This window comes from Opisthocomus hoazin, chromosome 2, assembly GCF_030867145.1.
Source record: "Opisthocomus hoazin isolate bOpiHoa1 chromosome 2, bOpiHoa1.hap1, whole genome shotgun sequence".
In the NCBI taxonomy this organism is placed as follows: Eukaryota; Metazoa; Chordata; class Aves; order Opisthocomiformes; family Opisthocomidae; genus Opisthocomus; species Opisthocomus hoazin.
This window is the reverse complement of record NC_134415.1, coordinates 106820173-106840965: the sequence shown is the minus strand read 5'-3', so window position 1 is coordinate 106840965 and position 20793 is coordinate 106820173. Positions and strand designations below refer to the sequence as shown.

Sequence of the window (20793 nt, the reverse complement as noted above, 5' to 3'; positions counted from 1 at the left end):
CAAATTTCTTTGATAGTATTTCAATTTTAAGCTTACATTATATAAACAAATTACTTACATTAAAATTACAAAGTTAAATAGATATCTCATAACCCAGAAGAAACAACATATGACAACAAATATACAAGGAAAATTTTCGAAGTTGTGTACTTACACATACAACACTGTTCTGGTATCACCAACTTTCCCAGCATCTCCAACAGTAAGAGTATCGTAGCCTCTTTCCAGTTCAAATTCTTCAAAAGCAAGCTTTATGACCTATTAATATTAAATAAGTCAGTTATTTCAAAACTTTCCCACAGGTTCTGTATCTGTTCTAGTCTTAAAACAAATTATTTGGCTACCATAAGTCAAGTCATGAAGCACTCACTCATGATTTCACTTAGTCTGATTTGATTTGAAAAAGATATATAGAAAAAGGAAAGTGGAGAAACTTCTGTATTTTCTAATATCGAGGCAAGTCTTTGCCATGGTGTTCTAGAGGTATTATATACTATAGATGCCAATCATCTCTAACTGTGACAACTGTTCTTATTATTGAAAAAATATTATAAGCAGCAGTAAAAACTTTTTTAATACAATAATTATATAAACATTATGTAGCATAATACTGGAAATATATGAAATTTAAGCCTTCTTGTATGCTGAATTGTACAGTAACAAGATGGCAGGTATGAACTACCAATTAATAAGAAGGTGGAGGAGGCTGGTGCACAGTAATACAAAAGCAGAAGTTTTCTTGCGTAACTTGCTAACACTAAACTATGATTTCACTGAATATCTAATCATTAATTGCCTGGAAAATTAAAAATGTATCCCTCAGATTTGTTTGAAAAAGTATTTCTAATTTACAGAAACTGTAATTTTAAAAGATAAAATAAAGTATGAAAACGGATTTAGTTTTGTACAGAAGAACACTTGTAAGACAAGCACTTTTTAGAGTTCTGTATTGGTGAGAGCAGTTGCAAATTACATGTACGTATACATATGTACACTGTACCTTTTCATATTTTGTTATCAAGGTTTCTGCAGACAACTTGATATAAAAGTGCAGAGAGTCACAGTGATTTTCCACAAAATTATTCTTTTTATCTTTATACTAAATTTTGCATATACCCCTGGGGAGACTTTCATACAACTTCAGCTACTGCATGAAAATGCAATTAACTTTTTTCTGTTTTGTGGCTAAAAACAATATTTGTGTCAGATTTGGGCTTTCTGCATCAGATGTATTATGCTGCTATATTGGCAGCAACATGTAAAAAACCAATAATTTCCATCCACTTAGGTTTATTTCCATGTGATCATCAAGGCAGAATTCATCTCACCCAAATTTTAGCCCTATAAATAGGCAGCATCCAAGTTAAGTTAGTTGTTTAAACTTCCTCAATATTAAGAAAAAGAAAGACAGTACGTCTCCTTTCTCTGTGTTGGAATGGGAAGAGTCTCGTTCTATAGACTTCAGAGAGGAACTTACACTACTAGAGTAGGTGAGGCCTACATTGAATTATGTTGCTTCAGTTTCTAACCCAAAGAAAAGACTTTTTTTTAAAAAATACCCATTGATCTAAAAGAATATATTGCGTCTTGCTTTTCATACCTTGCTTTGCCATCTCTACTATTTGTATGTTTATGTTTTTAAAAGTATGTGAAAATTTACTTCAGGACTAAGACCCCTTGTATGTTATGAAGTGGATTACACCTTCACAGCAGAGAAAGAAGTTTAAAGAAAAACTAAATGATCCTAGGATATCCATAGCTATGAAAAACATTATAACACAAATACCTGTATAATTACTTTAAAAGTGGTCAGAGGTTTTGCTTATGATCTTATACAGGCCCTTTACAGCATATTTTGCCGACCCGCCACATTTTGAGGTAGTGCACTGCAGTATCTACATTATGTTTCAACAATCAGAAGAATGTCAGGCAATATGCTATAGATAAAATAATATATATTTCCATCTGCTCCTGATGTGCCTTCTAGTATTCCTAGATTATAACAGTGGTTAACATGCAAAAATTCATTACTAAATCAAGACTAATAAAGCCAAAGAAAAACAACAAAAATATGTAGAAGCATAATAGCAGAGTTTTTTCTGGCAATAAAAAGAACTAAGTATACAAGACATCTATTTTTAATGCATTTTTTATTTTATGTGGGGGAAGAAACCTGATAGAATATTCCATGAGAAAACATGCTAATGTATTATTTAAATATGTTCCATTTGGTTAGACTCAAACTCTTTTACATTACAATTTAAAAACAAATCTGAATGTTCACCTCTTTAATAATAAAATAAGTAAAAAAAACCAATAACTGGATATAAATCAAAAGTACAAGATTTAAAGACCTGGTTAAGTATATAGGAAATGTCACAAGAAAAGTTTCTTCATGGGAATTATGTTGTGTGTGAAGAAATACTAGACACTATTCAACAAAATCTTGCTGTCTTCACTTCCACACTAATCATTATTCTATGCTAACACATAAAATATGTTGGAAAGATATTCAAATGGTTGAGAGTTAAGAGGTCTAACTTAAATTCCTTTAATCTGATTCTTTACACCTAAATTCAATCACGTAAACATAAAGCACCCAGTCTAATCATGGCTCCTTCTACAGTCTGTGGACAGAAAATGGCACCTGGAACACACGTCACATTACCTCTCTTAAGGTGCACCAAACTACCATTTAGAGCTACGTTTTCCATTGACTATATGGGAGTTTGGATGACTATGGGACACTAATGCTTACATAGATATATTCAGCTAAAATTAGTTCATCTGTAGATAAAGCTCTGAATCATCAGAAGAATTTTTAAGATTTGTTAGATGGAGGGATGGTTGTTTCTCAGTTTATTTTTGAGAAAAAATGTAAGACAGTTTTGTATGGATATAAATACAGCGTGTGAAAAAAGTAAAAGTATTGAACTAATATCAGCAAGAACAATATACCCACATGTCCCTAAATAATATTGATTTATATACTGGGGGAAAAAGGCAGCTCCAGGATGCTTCTCCAGATTCAATGTTGTTCTGCAATTTAAAAAAGTCCAGTAACACTAATCTGATGATCATAATTAATTATGCTTACTCTAAACTGATTAAAATAAAGAAAAAAAAGAATTTTCATTATGAAAAACTGGAAATGCAAAAATTACTCCCAAACCTATTATATTTGTTTCTGGATGATCAATTATACTTCTTACAGAAGAATGATCTTGTTTGTTTTCTGAAATGCATGAGACAAAATTCCCTTATAAGCAATACGCATGAGACAAAATTCCCTTATAAGCAATTCAGAATGATTACTTCTGATTAGATATATAGACGGTGAAAACAAAAAAGCTTAAAAATACAAGACACCTAAGGAGGTACCTATATGAAAGCTCTGCAGGTGAGTTTCCTGTCAAAATAGCTTGTTTCTTAGAAGTATTTTCCTTTACCTTAGCCACTCCAAAAATTTGTATTTCTGCTGGCGTAATTGCTATGTAATGGGGAAAGGCAGCACCAGACTCATACTAACAGAAATTTCTGTATGGATATTCTTCCATGGAAGAAGTAGTAGGAAACATGGCAATGTGACATTTCTAAAATGCCTAGGTGTACTAATAAGATCCACTTTATTATCTCTTACATATGTTAGAAATTTATGCATTCAGTACAGTAAACACAAAGTAAAAAATGAAACCAGTAAATTTTGGATTGAGATGCAAGCAAAAAAGAGAACTAGCCATAAGATGTCTCTTACATTTACAAGCAGATCAAAGAAACAGCTTCAAAGAAAGCATAAATCTGCTAGTAGAAACGTGTCTTCAAAAAAAAACAAACAAACCCAAAACACAAAGTAAGAAACAGGGCCTCTTTAAAGAGGCTTCTCTTCAAGATTAGAAAACTGAGACAATTTGTTGCCTCAGTAAAACTACAGAAAAATACATGAAGAACAGGGAAATAGAGTTGAGGATACTTAATTTGAAGTTTTAAAATCATAAATAGAAAATGTGTTTGTTATAAAGTCTTCCGATGAAAGCTGTTTGCATGTTACTCCATTTTATTGACATATTAGCTTCAAATATAGTAGTGTTTTCCTACTTTGCAACTTCTCCCTACTGTTATGCAAAATTTGAAAGTAACATGACCATGCAAATGTTGTTAACTTCATAATTTCTTTAACAGACACATCATGCTCAAAGAGATTTGGAAGTGGAAGAAGCCATTGTTACCAGCACAAACATGGAAATGTTACTATAGCCTTTCAGATTCCTAAATATATTTAAAATTTCTAGAAGAAACCAGCCAGATGCATAACCCAAAGCTTTAAACCAGGTTTTCGAGCATCTGTTTCTCTTATAGAAAAACACACAATGTAGAAGCAATGTGAAAAGATGATACCAGCATTTGAGAATATGTACATGGACCCAGTATTCCTTAAAACTTTAAAAACTTGTGCTGTTTCCCTAACCCGCCCTTCCTACAGTTATATGCCTTCAAGTCTTAGGAATCACTGTGACTATGCCCAAAATTCAGTGGAAGAGGAATATTGACTAGAAACAGCAATAAAATTATGTAACTTTCATGCACAAGTTCTACGGATGACTAAATATGAAATACAGACTTCTCCTTGTCACCAACTCAAAAATACCCATAAGAATGTCCATATCAAATCGGCGTGATCAGAGGATAATCACTATTTTTAGGTAGAAGTTATAAATATAGAGGTATGCCTTATAGAAACATGACCGCAATACTGAGACCATGGCTACAGTAAGCACGAACAAAATATATGTATGGGAACATTTTCTGAAATATGAAGGAGTTTTTTAAATGCAACACTGAAGACATTTTCTGCAAAGATTCTTTAAGAAATTAACAGCACTTCTATTTCTCTTCTCATGATTGTATAAAAGCTGAACATTTTTAAATAATGGGAATGAGAATTTATGATAAATATAGCTCTTAGACATCTCTTTTTGCAAGACCGTAGATTTGTAACTGGGTTTCAGTTCACTTAAGTCATCAATGAAAACAATAAAGAAATTCTGAAACACAAAATATCAGAGAAAACATTTAATTAAACTACAATTTTATTAAATAGCATATTAAGAACTTTCCAGCATTTTAGGTGTTCACAGGAGACATAGCAAACACAGTTAATGGAGCCCATAGAGCTATGCCACTCGCTAGCCATTAAAAGTTTGCTATAATTACTTCCCCATAAGACAGTAACTAAAGTAGAAGCCTAAGGACCTAACAAGAAAATGGTGTCTTCACTAAAACGTGAATCCAATCCCCTAGAACCATCATCCTTGTGTTCTGGTTTGGCTGCAGCTGGCAACAAAAGCACCATGAGGCCACCCCTCCCCCCGCCGGGATGCGGAGGAGAGAGGAAAGAAACAGGCAGAAACTGGTGGGTTGGGATAAGGGCAGTTTAACAGAACAGCAAACAGAGGGAACAGGAAAAACAATGATACAGATAAGGAGAAAACACAACACAAACTGGACAACCCACAGAGCCGCTCTCACCATCTGCTGCCGCGAGATCCCCAGGCGCGAGTGAGTTCCCACCACCCAGCTCCCCTCCACCGGAACCCAGCATGACGGCACATGGTATGGAATACCAGGCTCTGTTTGGCCAGGTGGGGTCAGCCCCCCCCCACCAGCTGTGCCCCTTCCTGGATTTTGGTGAAAATTAACCCTGTCCTGGCCGAACCCAGGGCATTATCCACCCCTTATTCCATACCATCTACACAGTGCCCAGGTCCCCCATTGTCCAGTTGATCACCACCACTTCTCCTGTCTCCAGATATCATTCCTTCAGTCTATGGATAATCACTCTAAAGTGTCCCTTGAGTTTATTTAATCCATGACTTTGGGCTTCATCTGTCGTAATGGTCTTCCGAGGCAGGAGAGGTGATGTGTGGTGATGGGCGGTCACTTGCAGTATCCAGAGCTCACGGCTGATGTATCTGGTGCGGCCCGTGCCCACAGACTGCAGGCTGGAGATGTCGATCTCGATGAAGTTGCTGGGTGCCAGTTGTTGAAAACCAGGTCCAGTCCCGTCATCACTGTGCTCTGCTGGGTCTTTCATCAAAAAGTCCACCCTTCTTTAATCTGGACGATTCTTACTATGCTACTACTGGTATAACATATAAGAAATATAACAGTCATAACAGGGAGTGACAGGGTTATTTTAACAATTAACTTTATACAATTTATTTATGGACTATTCTCCCCCAAAATCAAATCCCCATGAGGTACACATCGGACTTCCCCATCCTTCCGCATTACCCACCAGGTACACCCTGGTCCTTGAGCAAAAGAAATTCCACGGACGGGCTTGCCTTTGCCCGAGGCAGGACTAACCCAAACCGTCTTCCCTAACATGTTCCGCATGTGCACTACAGGGACTTTATCCCCTTCTACGGGGCGCTGAGGTTTTGACTGGGCAGGACCAGCCCGGTTGGTGGACCCTCTGGTGTTAACCAACCAGGTGGCCTTTGCTAAATGGGTATCCCAGGTTTTGAAAGTCCCACCCCCCATTGCTCTCAAAGTGGTTTTTAGAAGCCCATTGTAACGTTCGATCTTTCCAGAGGCTGGTGCGTGGTAGGGGATGTGATACACCCACTCAATACCATGTTCTTTGGCCCAGGTGTCTATGAGGCTGTTACGAAAGTGAGTCCCGTTGTCCGACTCAATTCTTTTGGGAGTGCCGTGTTGCCACAGGACTTGTTTTTCAAGGCCCAGGATGGTATTCTGGGCGGTGGCATGGGGCACAGGGTAGGTTTCCAGCCATCCGGTGGTGGCCTCCAACATTGTGAGCACCTAGCACTTTCCTTGGCAGGTTTGTGGCAGTGTGATGTAGTCAATCTGCCAAGCCTCCCCATATTTATATTTTAGCCATCGTCCTCCATATCACTGAGGCTTTACCCGCTTGGCTTGCTTGATTGCAGCGCATGTTTCACATTCACGGATAACCTGTGCGATGGTGTCCATTGTCAAGTCCACTCCTCGGTCACGAGCCCATCTGTATGTCACGTCTCTTCCTTAGTGGCCCGAGGTGTCATGGGCCCACCGAGCTATAAACAATTCACCCTTATGTTGCCAGTCCAGATCCACCTAAGCCACTTCAATCTTAGCAGCCTGTTCCACCTGGTGGTTGTTTTGATGTTCTTCAGTGGCCCGACTCTTAGCGACGTGGGCGTCCACGTGACGGACTTTTACAACCAACTGCTCCAGACGGGCAGCAATATCTTGCCACAATGGGGCATCCCAGATAGGTTGGCCTCTGCGCTGCCAGTTGTTCTTCTTCCATTGCTGCAGCCACCCCTACAAGGCATTGGCCACCATCCAGGAGTTGGTGTAAAGATAGAGCACTGGCCACTTCTCTCGACTGGCGATGTCTAAAGCCAGCTGGATGGCTTTCACCTCTGCAGACTGGCTTGACTCACCTTCTCCTTCCGTAGTTTCCGTGACTTGTCGTGTAGGGCTCCATACAGCAGCCTTCCACCTCCGCTGCTTCCCCAAAATGCGACAGGACCCATCCGTGAACAGGGCATACTCTTTCTCATCTTCTGGCAGCTTGTTATACAGGGGGGCCTCCTCAGTACGTGTCACCTCCTCCTCTGGCGATGCTCCAAAATCTTTGCCTTCTGGCCAGTCCATGATTACCTCCAGAATTCCTGCGCGACTGGGGTTTCCCTTTCAGGCCCGCTGGGTGATCAGCACGACCCACTTACTCCATGTAGCATCGCTGGCATGATGCATAGAGGGGACCCTCTCTTTCAACATCCAGCCCAGGACCGGCAATCGTGGTGCTAGGAGGAGCTGTGCTTCAGTGCTGACCATTTCTGAAGCAGCTCGAATGCCTTCATATGCTGCCAGAATCTCTTTTTCAGTGGGAGTATAGCGGGCCTCGGATCCTTTGTATCCCCGGCTCCAAAACCCCAGGGGTCGACCTCAAGTCTCCCCTGGTGCTTTCTGCCAGAGACTCCAGGTGGGGTCATTCTCCCCGGCTGCGGTGTAGAGCACGTTTTTAACGTCTTGCCCTGACCGGACTGGACCAAGGGCTACGGCATGAAGTATCTCACATTTAATCTGTTCAAATGCCTGTTGTTGCTCAGGGCCCCATTCAAAATCATTCTTCTTCCGGGTCACGTGGTACAGAGGACTTACAATCTGGCTGTAATTTGGAATGTGCATCCTCCAAAAACCTACAACACCTAAGAAGGTCTGTGCTTCGTTTTTGCTGGTTGGTGGAGACGTAGCTGCTATTTTGTTGATGACATCCATTGGGATTTGACGGCACCCGTCCTGCCATTTTATTCCAAAAACTGGATCTCTTGCGCAGGTCCCTTGACTTTACTTCGCTTAATGGCGAAACTGGCTTTCAGAAGGATCTGAAGTATTTTCTCCCCTTTCTCAAAAACTTCACCCCATACAATGATGTCGTCGATGTACTGCAGATGTTCTGGAGCTTCACCCTTTTCCAGTGCAGTCTGGATTAGTCCATGGTAAATGGTGGGACTGTGTTTCCACCCCTGGGGCAGTCGATTCCAGGTGTACTGGATGCCCCTCCAGGTGAAAGCAAACTGTGGCCTGCACTCTGCTACGAAAGGCATGGAGAAGAATGCATTAGCAATGTCAATTGTAGCATACCACTTGGCTGCCTTTGACTCCAGCTGATATGGAAGTTCCAGCATGTCTGGCACTGCAGCACTCAGCGGTGGTGTGACTTCCTTCAGGCCACGGTAGTTTATTGTCAGTCTCCACTCTCCAGTAGATTTTCTCACTGGCCATATGGCACTATTAAAGGGTGAGTGAGTTTTTCTGATCACTCCTTGACTCTCCAGCTGGCGGATCAGCTGATGAATGGGGAGAAGGGAGTCTTGGTTTGTACGATATTGTCGCCGGTGCACCACTGTGGTTGCGATGGGCACCTGTTGTTCTTCCACCCTCAGCAACTCCACAACAGAAGGATCCTCTGAGAGACCAGGCAAAATGGACAGCTATTTAATTTCTTCCGTCTCCAAAGCAGCTATGCCAAAAGCCCACCAATACCCCTTTGGGTCCTTGAAATACCCTCTCCTAAGATAGTCTATCCCAAGGATGCACGGAGCCTCGGGACAGTTACAATGGGGTGCTTCTGCCACTCCTACGCAGTGAGGCTCACTTCAGCCTCCAATACACTCAGTTCTTGGGACCCCCCTGTCACTCCAGAAATGCAAATGGACTCTGACCCTTTGAAATCTGATGGCATTAAAGTACACTGTGCACCAGTGTCCACTAGAGCTTTATACTCTGGTGGATCTGACGTGCCAGGCCACCTAATCCACACCGTCCAATAAATGCGGTTGTCCCTTTCCTCCACCTGGCTGCAGGCAGGGCCCCTCTAATCCTGGTCAGAGAAATTGCTGCTCACCTGCTGTAAAAATGACTTGCAGGTCCCCTCCAGAGCATCGGAATCAAGATCAAACTGCCTGCCTGGTCTGGAGAGCTGACTGCTGGAAACTGGAGTAGCATTTTTCCTAAAAGAATCCCCTTTGGTGATTGTTTTAACTCGCAACTCATGCACTCGTGCCTCTGGACTTGAGGTGGGTTTTCCATCCCACTTCCTCATGTCCTCTCCGTGGTCACGCAGGTAGAACCAGAGGGTGCCCCGTGGTGTGTAGCCTCTGTATTCTCTCTAGTGAGCAGAGGAACGCTTCCCCCTAATAGCTGAGACACTGGCCCGTACAGGTGGGGAGTAGGACATATTCCTTTCTAGTTGCTTTACCAGTTTCTCCACAGCTGAGACAAGGGACGAAGAGAGACTTTCCTCATATTGCTGGAGTCTGACAGCCACCTCATCCACTGTTCGTGCCTCCTTACGTTTCCAGTCTACTACTGCCAGTGAGTTGGCATATGAGGAGGGTGCGCTCTGCACAAACTTCCTCCACATAGATGCTGTGCACTGGACTTCTTCTGGGTCTGTGGGTAGCTGGTCATCGTCTGGTTCATAGTAAACCAGCTGCCGCACAGCTAATTCCCTCAAGTACTGAATACCCCTTTCCATATTGGTCCACTTGCCAGGATAGCATACAAAATTGTCACTGAAGGGGTACCTCTCCCTCACGCCTGACAGAAGTCTCCTCCAGAGGCTGACGACTTGGTCCTTCTTCCCAATGGCCTTGTCAATGCGCCCATCCCTGGCCAGGGATCCCAGCTGCTTGGCTTCCTTGCCCTCTAATTCCAAGCTGCTGGCCCCGTTATCCCAGCACCGCAGCAGCCAGGTGACAATGTGCTTGCCAGGGTGGCGGCTGAAATCTTTCCGCATGTCTCACAGCTCGCTCAAGGACAGGGACCATGTGATGATCTCTGTCTCTATCTCCCGCGATGACCCTGGCTCATTGTCATCCCTCCCGGAGCGATCTGCTCTCTTTGCATCTTTCTTTAGTTTTACAGGGGTGACTGCTACCTGCACAGGTTGGTCATTGGGCTCAGCTGCGATGCCTGCTGCTGGAACTGGGGCTGGAGCCGCTCCTGTGCTGGCCGGGCAAACCGGGGCCGCCCCTGTGGCTGTGGCCATGGCAGCGGTGGTGCCGGTCGGGGGGGCTGTGACTGCCTGCTGGGCTGGAGGGGCTGCAGGACCGGCTGGGATTCTGTCCGGATTCTGTACTTGCTCAGGGGTGAGTTTAAAAAACTTCGGGGGTGTCCACTGCCCTAGGTACTTTCCCATGCTGTCCCACACACCCAGCCACTCACAGCTATCCAGCCCCGGGGCAGGTCTCTGCATGATGTTCTTAACTACTTGTTTAACCCTAAATAAAACCTGAAACCCATTCAGGAGACATAACAATAGGACAGTGCTGGCCTGAGCATCCCACGGGTTCTCAAAAGCAGTTAGGAACAGCCTGAAGGAAAGAAGGGGGTGAAACAGTGGGGGAAGGTATCCCCTTAGGTTTTCCCCACAGACTGGGTTTGATTATTAACAAAATCTAAGACATAGGATCCGAGGTACGGAAATGACAGCGGTGCTGCATGCACCTACGCATACCTCGTACTAGGAGAGGCTGAGGGAGCTGGGCTTGTTCAGCCTGAAGAAGAGAAGGCTGTGAGGGGACCTAATATATACTTACAAATATCTGAAGGGTAGGTGTCAGGAGGATGGGGCCAGACTCTTTTCAGTAGTGCCCAGCGACAGGACAAGGGGCAATGGGCACAAACTGAAGCACAGGAAGTTCCGTCTGAACATGAGGAAGAACTTTTTCCCTCTGAAGGTGATGGAGCACTGGAACAGGCTGCCCAGGGAGGTTGTGGAGTCTCCTTCTCTGGAGATATTCAAGACCCGCCTGGACAAGGTCCTGTGCAGCCTGCTGTAGGTGCAGCAGACTTCGGCAGGAGGGTTGGACTAGATGACCCACAGAGGTCCCTTCCAACCCCTACCATTCTGTGATTCTGTGATTCTGTGAAATTCAATTCTAATTTCATGCACAGTGATTTTATCATATCATAAGTTGATATCGTACAGTATAGCAAAATCATCATCCTGATCCTTTTTCCAGTTATGATGAACAGCATGGCAGTAAACACATATTGCAAATAAGGATTCAAAAACCACAGCCATCTGATCAAAGTCAGCAACATTTTTTACTGGCAACTATTTAACTAACACAGTAAATGCATATAACAAAATTTAACACAATCTAAGAAAGCTGTTTCAACACCCGCTGCTCAGCCCTACCGTTATTCCCGCCCCATGCTTGGGCGCCAAATAAAATGTTCTGGTTTGGCTGCAGCTGGCAACAAAAGCGCCATGAGGCCGCCCCTGCCCCTACCAGGGTGTGGAGGAGAATGGAAAAAAACAGGCAGAAACTGGTGGGTCGGGATAAGGGCAGTTTAACAGAACAGCAAACAAAGGGAACAGTAACAGCAACGATACAGATGAGGAGAAAACACAACACAAACCGCACGAGCCACAGAGCCGTACTCCCAGACCGAACTGAAGCCCACGCTCCCGAGCTGCGAGCGAGTTTCCCCCCCCATCTCCCCCCCCACCGAAACCCAGCATGACGGCACATGGTATGGAATACTCTGCTCTGTTTGGCTAGGTGGGGTCAGCACCCCCCCCCCGCCCCGCTGTGCCCCTTCCTGGATTCTGGTGAAAATTAACCCTGTCCTGGCCAAACCCAGGGCACCTTGTTAACTTGATCCACTAATTAGTGTGAAACTGGTGGCTGCCTGTATTGGTTTTAGTTACTTTTCTTCATAGTAGCTTGTATGGGGCTAAGTTTTGTATTTGTGCTGACAACAGTGTTGATAACACAGGGATGGTTTAGTTGTTGCTGAAAAGTGCTTGCACAGAGTCAAAGCTTTTTCTGCTTCTGACACTGTCCCGCCAGCGAGTTGGCTGGCGGTGCACAAGAAGTTGGAGGGGACAAGCTGGGACAGCTGACCCCAACTGACCAAAGGGATATCACACACCACATGACATCATACTCTGCACCTAAAGCTGGAGGAAGAAGAATGAAGGGGATGGGTGTTCGGACTTATGGTGTTTGTCTTCCTCAGTAACTTATGCATGATAGAGCCCTGCTTTCCTGGACATGGCTGAGCACCTGCCTTTCGATGGGAAGTAGTGAATGAATTCCTTGTTTTGCTTTGCTTGTGCGTGCAGCTTCTGTGTTACCTACTAAACTGTCTTCATCTCAACCCATGAGCTTTCTTCCTTTTACCCTTCCAAGTCTCTCCCCTGTCCTGCTGGAGGGGAACGAGCAAGCGGCTGGGTGGGCTGAGCTGCCTACCCATCTACCAGCGTTAACCCATGACACTGCCTTATATATTGCCAGGCTTGCTCCTGCACTATGTGTTGCTCATTGCCTATAGTTCCTTCTATAGGCCTTTCCACCTTCACTCACATTAAAAGAAGGCAAACGTCCAAAAAGAGATGAAGGGGTTTTGGCTTTTTTTTTTTCTTTTTCTTTTAATTACTGACTCTGGAATTTTAGAGGATTTTTTTTTTTTTTTTTTTTGTAAGGAATGTAATAGTTGGGTTTACAGAGAATTTTATTCAGAAGACATATACTTGCTTTCAGGAGGGTAGTACTTCTCACTACAATTTTAGACTGAAACACAGATCCATAAAATAAGTTGTGAAAGACAGTTCAATAGCCTGAGAAACAGTAGTATCCAGATTCCTAATTAATTTCTGTGTTCATTAGGTAACACTATCTTCCTCATAAAGATATAAAATTCAAAGGTGTCCAGTACAATCAAATTTGTTTCTAGTGCCTTTCTTTTTCTTTCTTTGTTTTTTTTTCAAAGAAGTTTACTCACTTTGAGGCTTATATGCTATACAAGGGGAAAATTATGTTTGCATTAATTGTTATTTAAATATGTATTTGACAGAAAAGTGGGGCTTTTTACATTAAGTAGACACACGATATTTTAAGTTTCTTCTAAAAAAGCATTTTAAAGACTCATCCACAACAGTCAAGAACTGTACACCTATTACTTTAAAAGAGAAGATGGATCCAAAAGCATAAAGAATTTAGCAGTACACTAGTTGTGATTATAACTTCAAACATCTACCGAATTGAAGTACTATTAATCAATGTAAGGAAGTAAGAAGAGAAAGAGGGGAATTATGACCTTTAAAACAGATTATCAGGTTGAAAGTATATTTATTCTTACATATAACAATCTTGTTTATTTTCATAGTTCTGCCTAAATTTCGCTTAATGGTCAGACTGGCCCAAGTTATACCAGTGTCTGATACAAGATTCTTAAGATATATACCTCCACTGTAAATGGATAGAAAAAAATTAAGAATGTCAGTCATACCTGAAGCCATAAATGCCTGCCTACCACATAAATCATGGGTATATACAATATCACTCATAGCAAATTTTACATTGCCCTAGTTTTGGTTAAAACAGAACCGATTCTCTTTGAATCTTCCTTACAGCTGAATTCTTCTAAGCAACTGCATTTTTCTGAAGCTGGCTGCATATTTTACAGACAGTGTCCGCTCCAAACTGATAACACCTAATGCTTATAGTTATACTGAGCTAACAGTAGGAATGGAATGCAGAAAAGGCCCATATTTATAATTATTACTATAGCAGCCAAGGTCACTGACAGACTTGTTAGGTTCCACAAGTGAGGGGCTGTAAAGAGTCATACTTCCGGGGAGAGGCGGACAGGACAGGTGACCCCATATTGACCAACGTGGTATTCCATGTCATGCACGTCATACTCAGTTTAAAGCTGGGGGATCACGAGGGTCTCACCCTCTTCGTCCGTGGCCGGATTCTGAAGAGGACCTTGCTTGTTGTCCTGCGTGCACTCCTGATCCATATTCCGATCCCTGCATCCCCAAGTCCAGTTCCTGTCTACTGCTGAGTCCAGCCCAGGACTTTCTGGTGCCTGTTTGGCAGCCGCTGGCACAATGCCAGCCCGTGGGGCACCCAAGTATGGGAATCTCAATATTGGTTTTGTATATTTTGCATTATTTCTCTTATTATCAGTATTATTAGTAAAGCTGTTTAATTTCCAATGCGTAAGCCTCTCTCCCTTTTCCTCCTTTTTCACTTTCCCTGGTGTGAAGGGCGGGGGTTAATAGAGAGCATCTGCCACCCTCTTTATTGCCACCCTGCTCAAAATGGTGACAAGCATCCAGATAATGAAATTTTTGTTAGCAAGAGCTTCTAAAGTTAGATATGAATTGTATTTCAATTGAAGATCATCTGCTGCTTTCCAGATAGAAAAGATGATTCAGCATTATTTTTACTCATTACATGTAATAAACATTGTGTCTATGCACATTTTCGTCCTACCAAGGAACTTCCTCAAGATTCAATGAAGATATTTCATCTCAGATATAAAAAATAAATGTGTAAACTCTTATTGATTCGGAAAACTTAAATTATTTTGAAATATACAATACTTAGTAACCATTTTTCCTCCTAAACCAGTAAATCATAGAATCATAAAAAGGTTTGGGTTGGAAGGGACCTTAAAGATCATTTAGTTTCAACCCCCCTGCCATGGGCAAGCACGCCTTCCACTAGACCAGGCTGCCCAAAGCTCCATCCAACCTGGCCTTGAACACTGCCAGGTAGTGGAAGCAACTTCATCCGCCGGTTCCCTCAGGACCCACGGATGCACCTCACCAGGTCCCGTGGACTTGTTCAATGTTCTAGTCCAATGGACGTGTTCAATGGACTTGTGAAATGATACAGTACCTGATACTCTTGAGATTGAATTTCGTAAAGTAAAAGACAGCAAAAGATTTTTTTTTATTCCTTTATGAAAGCAGCTATTTCTTTCACCTCCTAACCATTAAAAGGCAAACCATTAGTCACAGCAGTATTATTCACAATTTGGCTTAGGTACAGCTGCAATTAATAAGATGAAAAATGAGTAACTCATAAATTCCAGGCTATCTCTAAACAGACAACAGAAATTTTAGCCAAAAAAGAAGAGCCTATCCTGAAAAATCCCTCCAGTTTTTGTAGAGTGACAGCAATTTTACTGAAAACACTTGGATTATTCTGTTCTTATTTTGAAGAAAAGTTCAAGATTTTTGGTACAACCTTTATCCAACAGTTGCAGTTACTTAAAAAGCGATTATAAAAAGAGATCCGCTTGTTTTTCAATATTGCCGTTATGATTTATATTTCTAATTCTCAGGAACTTATCTTCCTTTTAGCCCCCACTAATCACTTGACAACAAAACTGGTAACCACACCTGGTAGAAATTAAATAAAAATAAAAAGCAAATAACAGTAAAAATAAATAAGAGTAATAATGTAAAATAAAAGGTGCTGATGCTGTTTTAAAAAAGAAAAAAAGTAGTATAATCATAAGAATTTAAAAAAACGTATTTTTTGAAACCCAAGGTTTGTTTTATAACAAGTATCACCAGCTGCCTATCCCATGCTCCAAACATTTATCAGGTAAGTAAACACAGATTGTCTTTTTCCCCATCATCCCCATGACTTTTCATTCTTTGGATTGCCTATGATAACATAGCTTTTCTGTATTCTCTACATTGAATGTACTTGCCATATCCAACATAGTCATTCCGCAGCAAGTTAATTACGGCCGAATAATTTGAAATTTTTAGAAGAAAACAATAGACATAATCTTAAGAAAATCAGTTCATTTTGTTTATGTAGTAAAGGTTAAGACAGGATTTGACACTGATCTTCTGTTAGGGTTGATGTAGCTTGAGAGTTAGCATGACTAGGCCACTTAAGCAAAACAGTTAGCATAACTGAACAGGCTGCTGCAAAGGGCAGCTAAAAATAGCAATTGAGAAAGTTCTGATAGTGCACGTGATGTGGGTTAGCAAAAACAAGATGTGTTCAAGGACGTGGAGGCGGTCTGTTGCTATTGGTGTTAGTGCATAGTTACCAATCATAAGGGAATATGGGGCGCGTGAACAGCGCGTGATCTATGTAGCTTATCCGAATAAGCATGATCGTGTGTACAGATATGAAAAATGTATATAACCACACAAGCGGAGCAATAAAGTGAATCAACTGTGCATTGCATCAATGTGTGAGAGTCATTCCTGTCCCTGCACAGACGCTGAAACTCAGCAATCTTCTAATAGTCTTATAAGGAAGAACTGTCAGATAACGTATATATATATAGTAAGAATGAGCATAGAGTGGCTGGAAGCTACAATTAAGGAAAAAATAAGAGATTTAACTCAAAAAATTGGAATAATAATATTCTTGTTAGTATGAAGTGCCATTTTTACTAGTAGCTGTTGATTATGTAAAATAGTTCTGTAACTAATCAAACATCTAAGTAATTTAAATACACCCCCAGTAAGGCAATGACCACATTATTAAACACAGTTTTACTTCTTGTGTAGAGGAAGACACAGAAAAAGAACACTGTAATGATGATTTCAGAGTGAACAAGAGCTGCCACAATCTGTTAGTCAGTCAGATAAGAAGCTTGTTGCCAAGTTAGATCTCAGTCTTCAGCAATACTGTCTAGACATCATGTCAAGTTTCAGTTTACCATCTTCACCATTAAGACATTTTTACTTCTCTTTTTGGTTTGTTTTATATATATATGCAAATATGTTGCCATTTCTAAATACACAGAATAGTATAAAGCATTAGAAGTTAATTTTTAAGTCAAATACCAAAGCCTAACACGTTTCACAAATTTATAGGAGCCGTATTTTTAATAAATTATCAATCAGTTTAAGTCTGAAAGAGAAAATCAAAATTAAAACAATAAAATCAGAATTGCAAGAGGAGACAATCATTCATATGTTCACAATAAAAGTTGAAATTCATAATTTTTTGACTGTTTTGAAGACAGTTTTCTGATATAGTAGCACGTTCTTCTATTTCTCATTTTCTGCCAAAGGAAAATGCCAAGTATACGGCTTTTACTTTTGCTCCTGCTGCTGCTCCAACTGTCAAAATATTAGTAGGAAACAAATATTGAATATAAGCTTTAAAGAAACACTGTACCCTATTATATTTTTTTAACAGAACAATGGAAAAGAAGGCAAAATAGTATGCATTCATTACTATCTTTCCTTGCCATGCATGAAAAATAACTCCAATAGTGTTTATATCTTTGGAGATCTTTTTCAAAACAATTTAACTATTTTTTCTAAAATGGTGAGCATCACCCACTTGTGGAAAAGACACAGTAATGATAAAAATTAAAGCAATACTTTTAAATTTGCTATTCAATAAAAGTCTGAAAATACCATTCACTAGATTTGAAAATGAAAAGCTCCCAGTTAGCATTTGTTAAAAACAAGTTATATATAACCTAACTAAGAGTACATGAAGCACCAGATAAGAGCTCCTATTTAAATCAGGGCTGAGAATTTTACTTGTTAAATGAGCACATGATTTTTTTTGGTCTTAGAAATTCAAGAAGGAGAAACATACTTAGTTTATCCTGTCTGAGTGTTGTTTTACTTCCTACAGTCTTTAATGAATAGTTTAATTTTATTAATTAACCCAAAATACATATGTGGCTTGATAAAGCATAAGGAGTAAAGGGCTACATGAAGAAGTGGTTATGTATCAAAGGTGCACATCCATTTATGCAAACATAAATCACTCTCTAGACAGAGCCCTAGGTAGGAATCTGGAGAGTTAGATGTCAGCTCTGCTATTACCATGTAGTACTTCAGGCAATTCATTTCCTGTCCTTGAAAATTACTTATTGAACTGCATAATTTTTCAAGAGTTTGCTGGCATTTTGACTCTTCTTACTTAAACTTCATATAAAACATGAACAAAATATGACAAACATTCAAACTTCAGAAAAAGTAGAATTAAAAAAAAAATCTAATTAATTCTATATGTCCCAACTCAAACACTACTGTATGTACGAGATATATCAAGAGAATTCATACACCTTTGTAATGATGTGTTGGCCAGTAGAATATCCAGGAGATAACAGTAATAAAATAACAAAGAAGTGTTTCTGTTCATGACCTTAAACAAAAAATTCATTATGGGAAATCTATATCATTATAGACAAAATAAGTAGTTCTAACTCAAATGTTGTTTTTGGTTGAACATGTTGGGTAAAGCCTGTTTTTCATGCATTCTATAGCTATGAAACGAATTTTAAAGATAGTTTCCTTCAGTATTAACAGTCTGTCAACAGTAGCAGAAAGGTCCATAAGCACCTGTTTTTTCTGAGAAGTAGAGTACTTCAGCTTGTTGGTTTCTTGCTATTATGGTAAAAATAGTTCCAAGAGCACAAACTATTTCATTTACAAGAGTAACATATCTTGGCATCACACTGTATTGTGCAACCAGGCAATTGAAGTGAACACTGGACAGCCTCCACAGGTACAGGGAGATGCCTAAATGTTTGTAGAAGTAAATGTCTCAAAAAAAATATAACATACCAGTGGAATTAATTTGCTAGAATTTTATACAATCTTAGAGTTCAACTACTACTTAATGCTATTAAGAACAGAAAATGGAAAGGTCTGAGCCACACTGAGCCGAGTCAGAAACTCTGACAAAGCAGGTATCTTACTGTGCTAATGGAAGATTGTATTTATGGAAACAACTTATAGAGGAAAAGCAAGCAGTAAGTCAGGATACAGTGTATGCTTCTTTGGGCTAAAATCAGATGCCCATGCTCAGATCTTTTCTGTCACCTAAGATGCCTTTACATCCTGCCTGACTTCTAACTGCTTCTCCAGAAGGGTATGGATTTTCCTGTGTCACACCTACTAGCCTTGCAGGAACATATTGAATACCCAAGCATCTCATACAGTAACAGACACCTGAAGATGGCCAAATGAATTGTAACCCTCGTGTCCTGCAGTATTTGATGTCATTAGAAGGACCCTGCTTCATACAGAACACCTCTTAATTAAAATGTTAAAGCATATAAACTGCTTATCTATATTTATATGTACAAGATTTTCTATGTACATGATGAAAATGAATGAAGTATGGCTGAATGTATATTTCTGTAATGAAAGCATAGAAATATTACATGGACATCGCATTGTCAGAACACCAAGGTTTTATATAACTCTGAATAGTTTTTAGAAATGTTAAGTGCTACAAAGACATTTAAATATATTAACTTCATTCTGAATAAAAACATGCAAAAAAGTTTGCCCTGTGTTTAAATTTTAAATAAGAAAAAATACAATATTTTGGCTTTCATATTACCAGATCAAATTAAACTAACTTTGAAAGTTGCATTTTCCCCCAAGCTTTTCTTCCTACTGTGTTTTTAAAATATACAGCTACAATGCTAGTTGGCCCAAGTGTACTTTTGAAGTAAGAAACAAATCATTTCCCAAATAAATTCCTATAGTAAACCAAAATTCAAGGCTGAAATTATAGCCCTATTGAAGTTAACAGAATACATAAGGATTCTTTTGTTGAAATACCCTTCTATCACTTCATCTAATACATCAATCTATTAAAAGGAAATTGTTCAAATTATTATTTCACAAATAGGTTAGCTTTCAGAAGTTTATGTCATACCTGCTTCTGTGTCATCTCACAAAAATATGTTTTTTCCAATTAATACTGTGACAATATTCTAAATACAACAAAATCTAAGCAACCTTCTATTAAACTAGAATGTATATTTTTGAGTGAGAAAAATAAATGAAAAGTTTAACCAAAAAAAGAAACAATCTTGCTATCGTGGATATTTGAACTATCTATGGTCTAGGAAGTAGTAAGACTACTACTACCAAACCTTGTCATTTACTGGCCACAAATAACAAGGAAAGGAGCCACGAACTGCAGCCTGTGGGAAGGACCCACATTCGAGCATTTTATGAAGCACTGTATCCCAAGAGAGGGACCACACACTGGAGTAGGGTAAACATGTGAGGAAGGAGTGGCAGAGAGGAGCTCTTTAAGAACTGACTGCAGCCCACATTCCCCACTCCCCTGCACTGCTTCTGAGAGAGCAGCTGGGCGAGCACCTTAGCAGCCAGCCAAGGTCAAGCCACCACAACCATATAGGAGAATTGTCTTCACATTATAAACCGAAACATTAAAATTACTTTTCATAAAATTATTTATTAAGGTATTTGCCTTTAACTATATTAAATATTAATATTCCATTAGTAATCATAGGGAGAAAACAAAATAATTTCTCCCAAAAGCCATAAGAATAATGATAGTGATGACAGCACATACATTTTGCTCCTTGCTCAGCAATGCTTCTCATAGTTTAAATTTCCAAAACCAAAAAGCACAGCACAAAACCTAATTACATATTTAATCTTTTTTGGTAATAAAAGTCTACCTACCTCAGATTTAAAAT

At 40.1% G+C, this 20793-nt stretch overlaps 1 protein-coding gene across 1 annotated transcript in view; it reads right to left on the bottom strand.

The window, feature by feature from the left end:
• CSMD1 (CUB and Sushi multiple domains 1) overlaps positions 1-20793 on the bottom strand; it is a 1295699-nt gene that overhangs the window by 387669 nt on the left and 887237 nt on the right. Inside the window, exon 11 of the mRNA XM_075445037.1 lies at positions 155-258. Within this exon, the coding sequence (XP_075301152.1) occupies positions 155-258 (104 nt within the window). The remainder of the gene's footprint in view (positions 1-154; positions 259-20793) is intronic.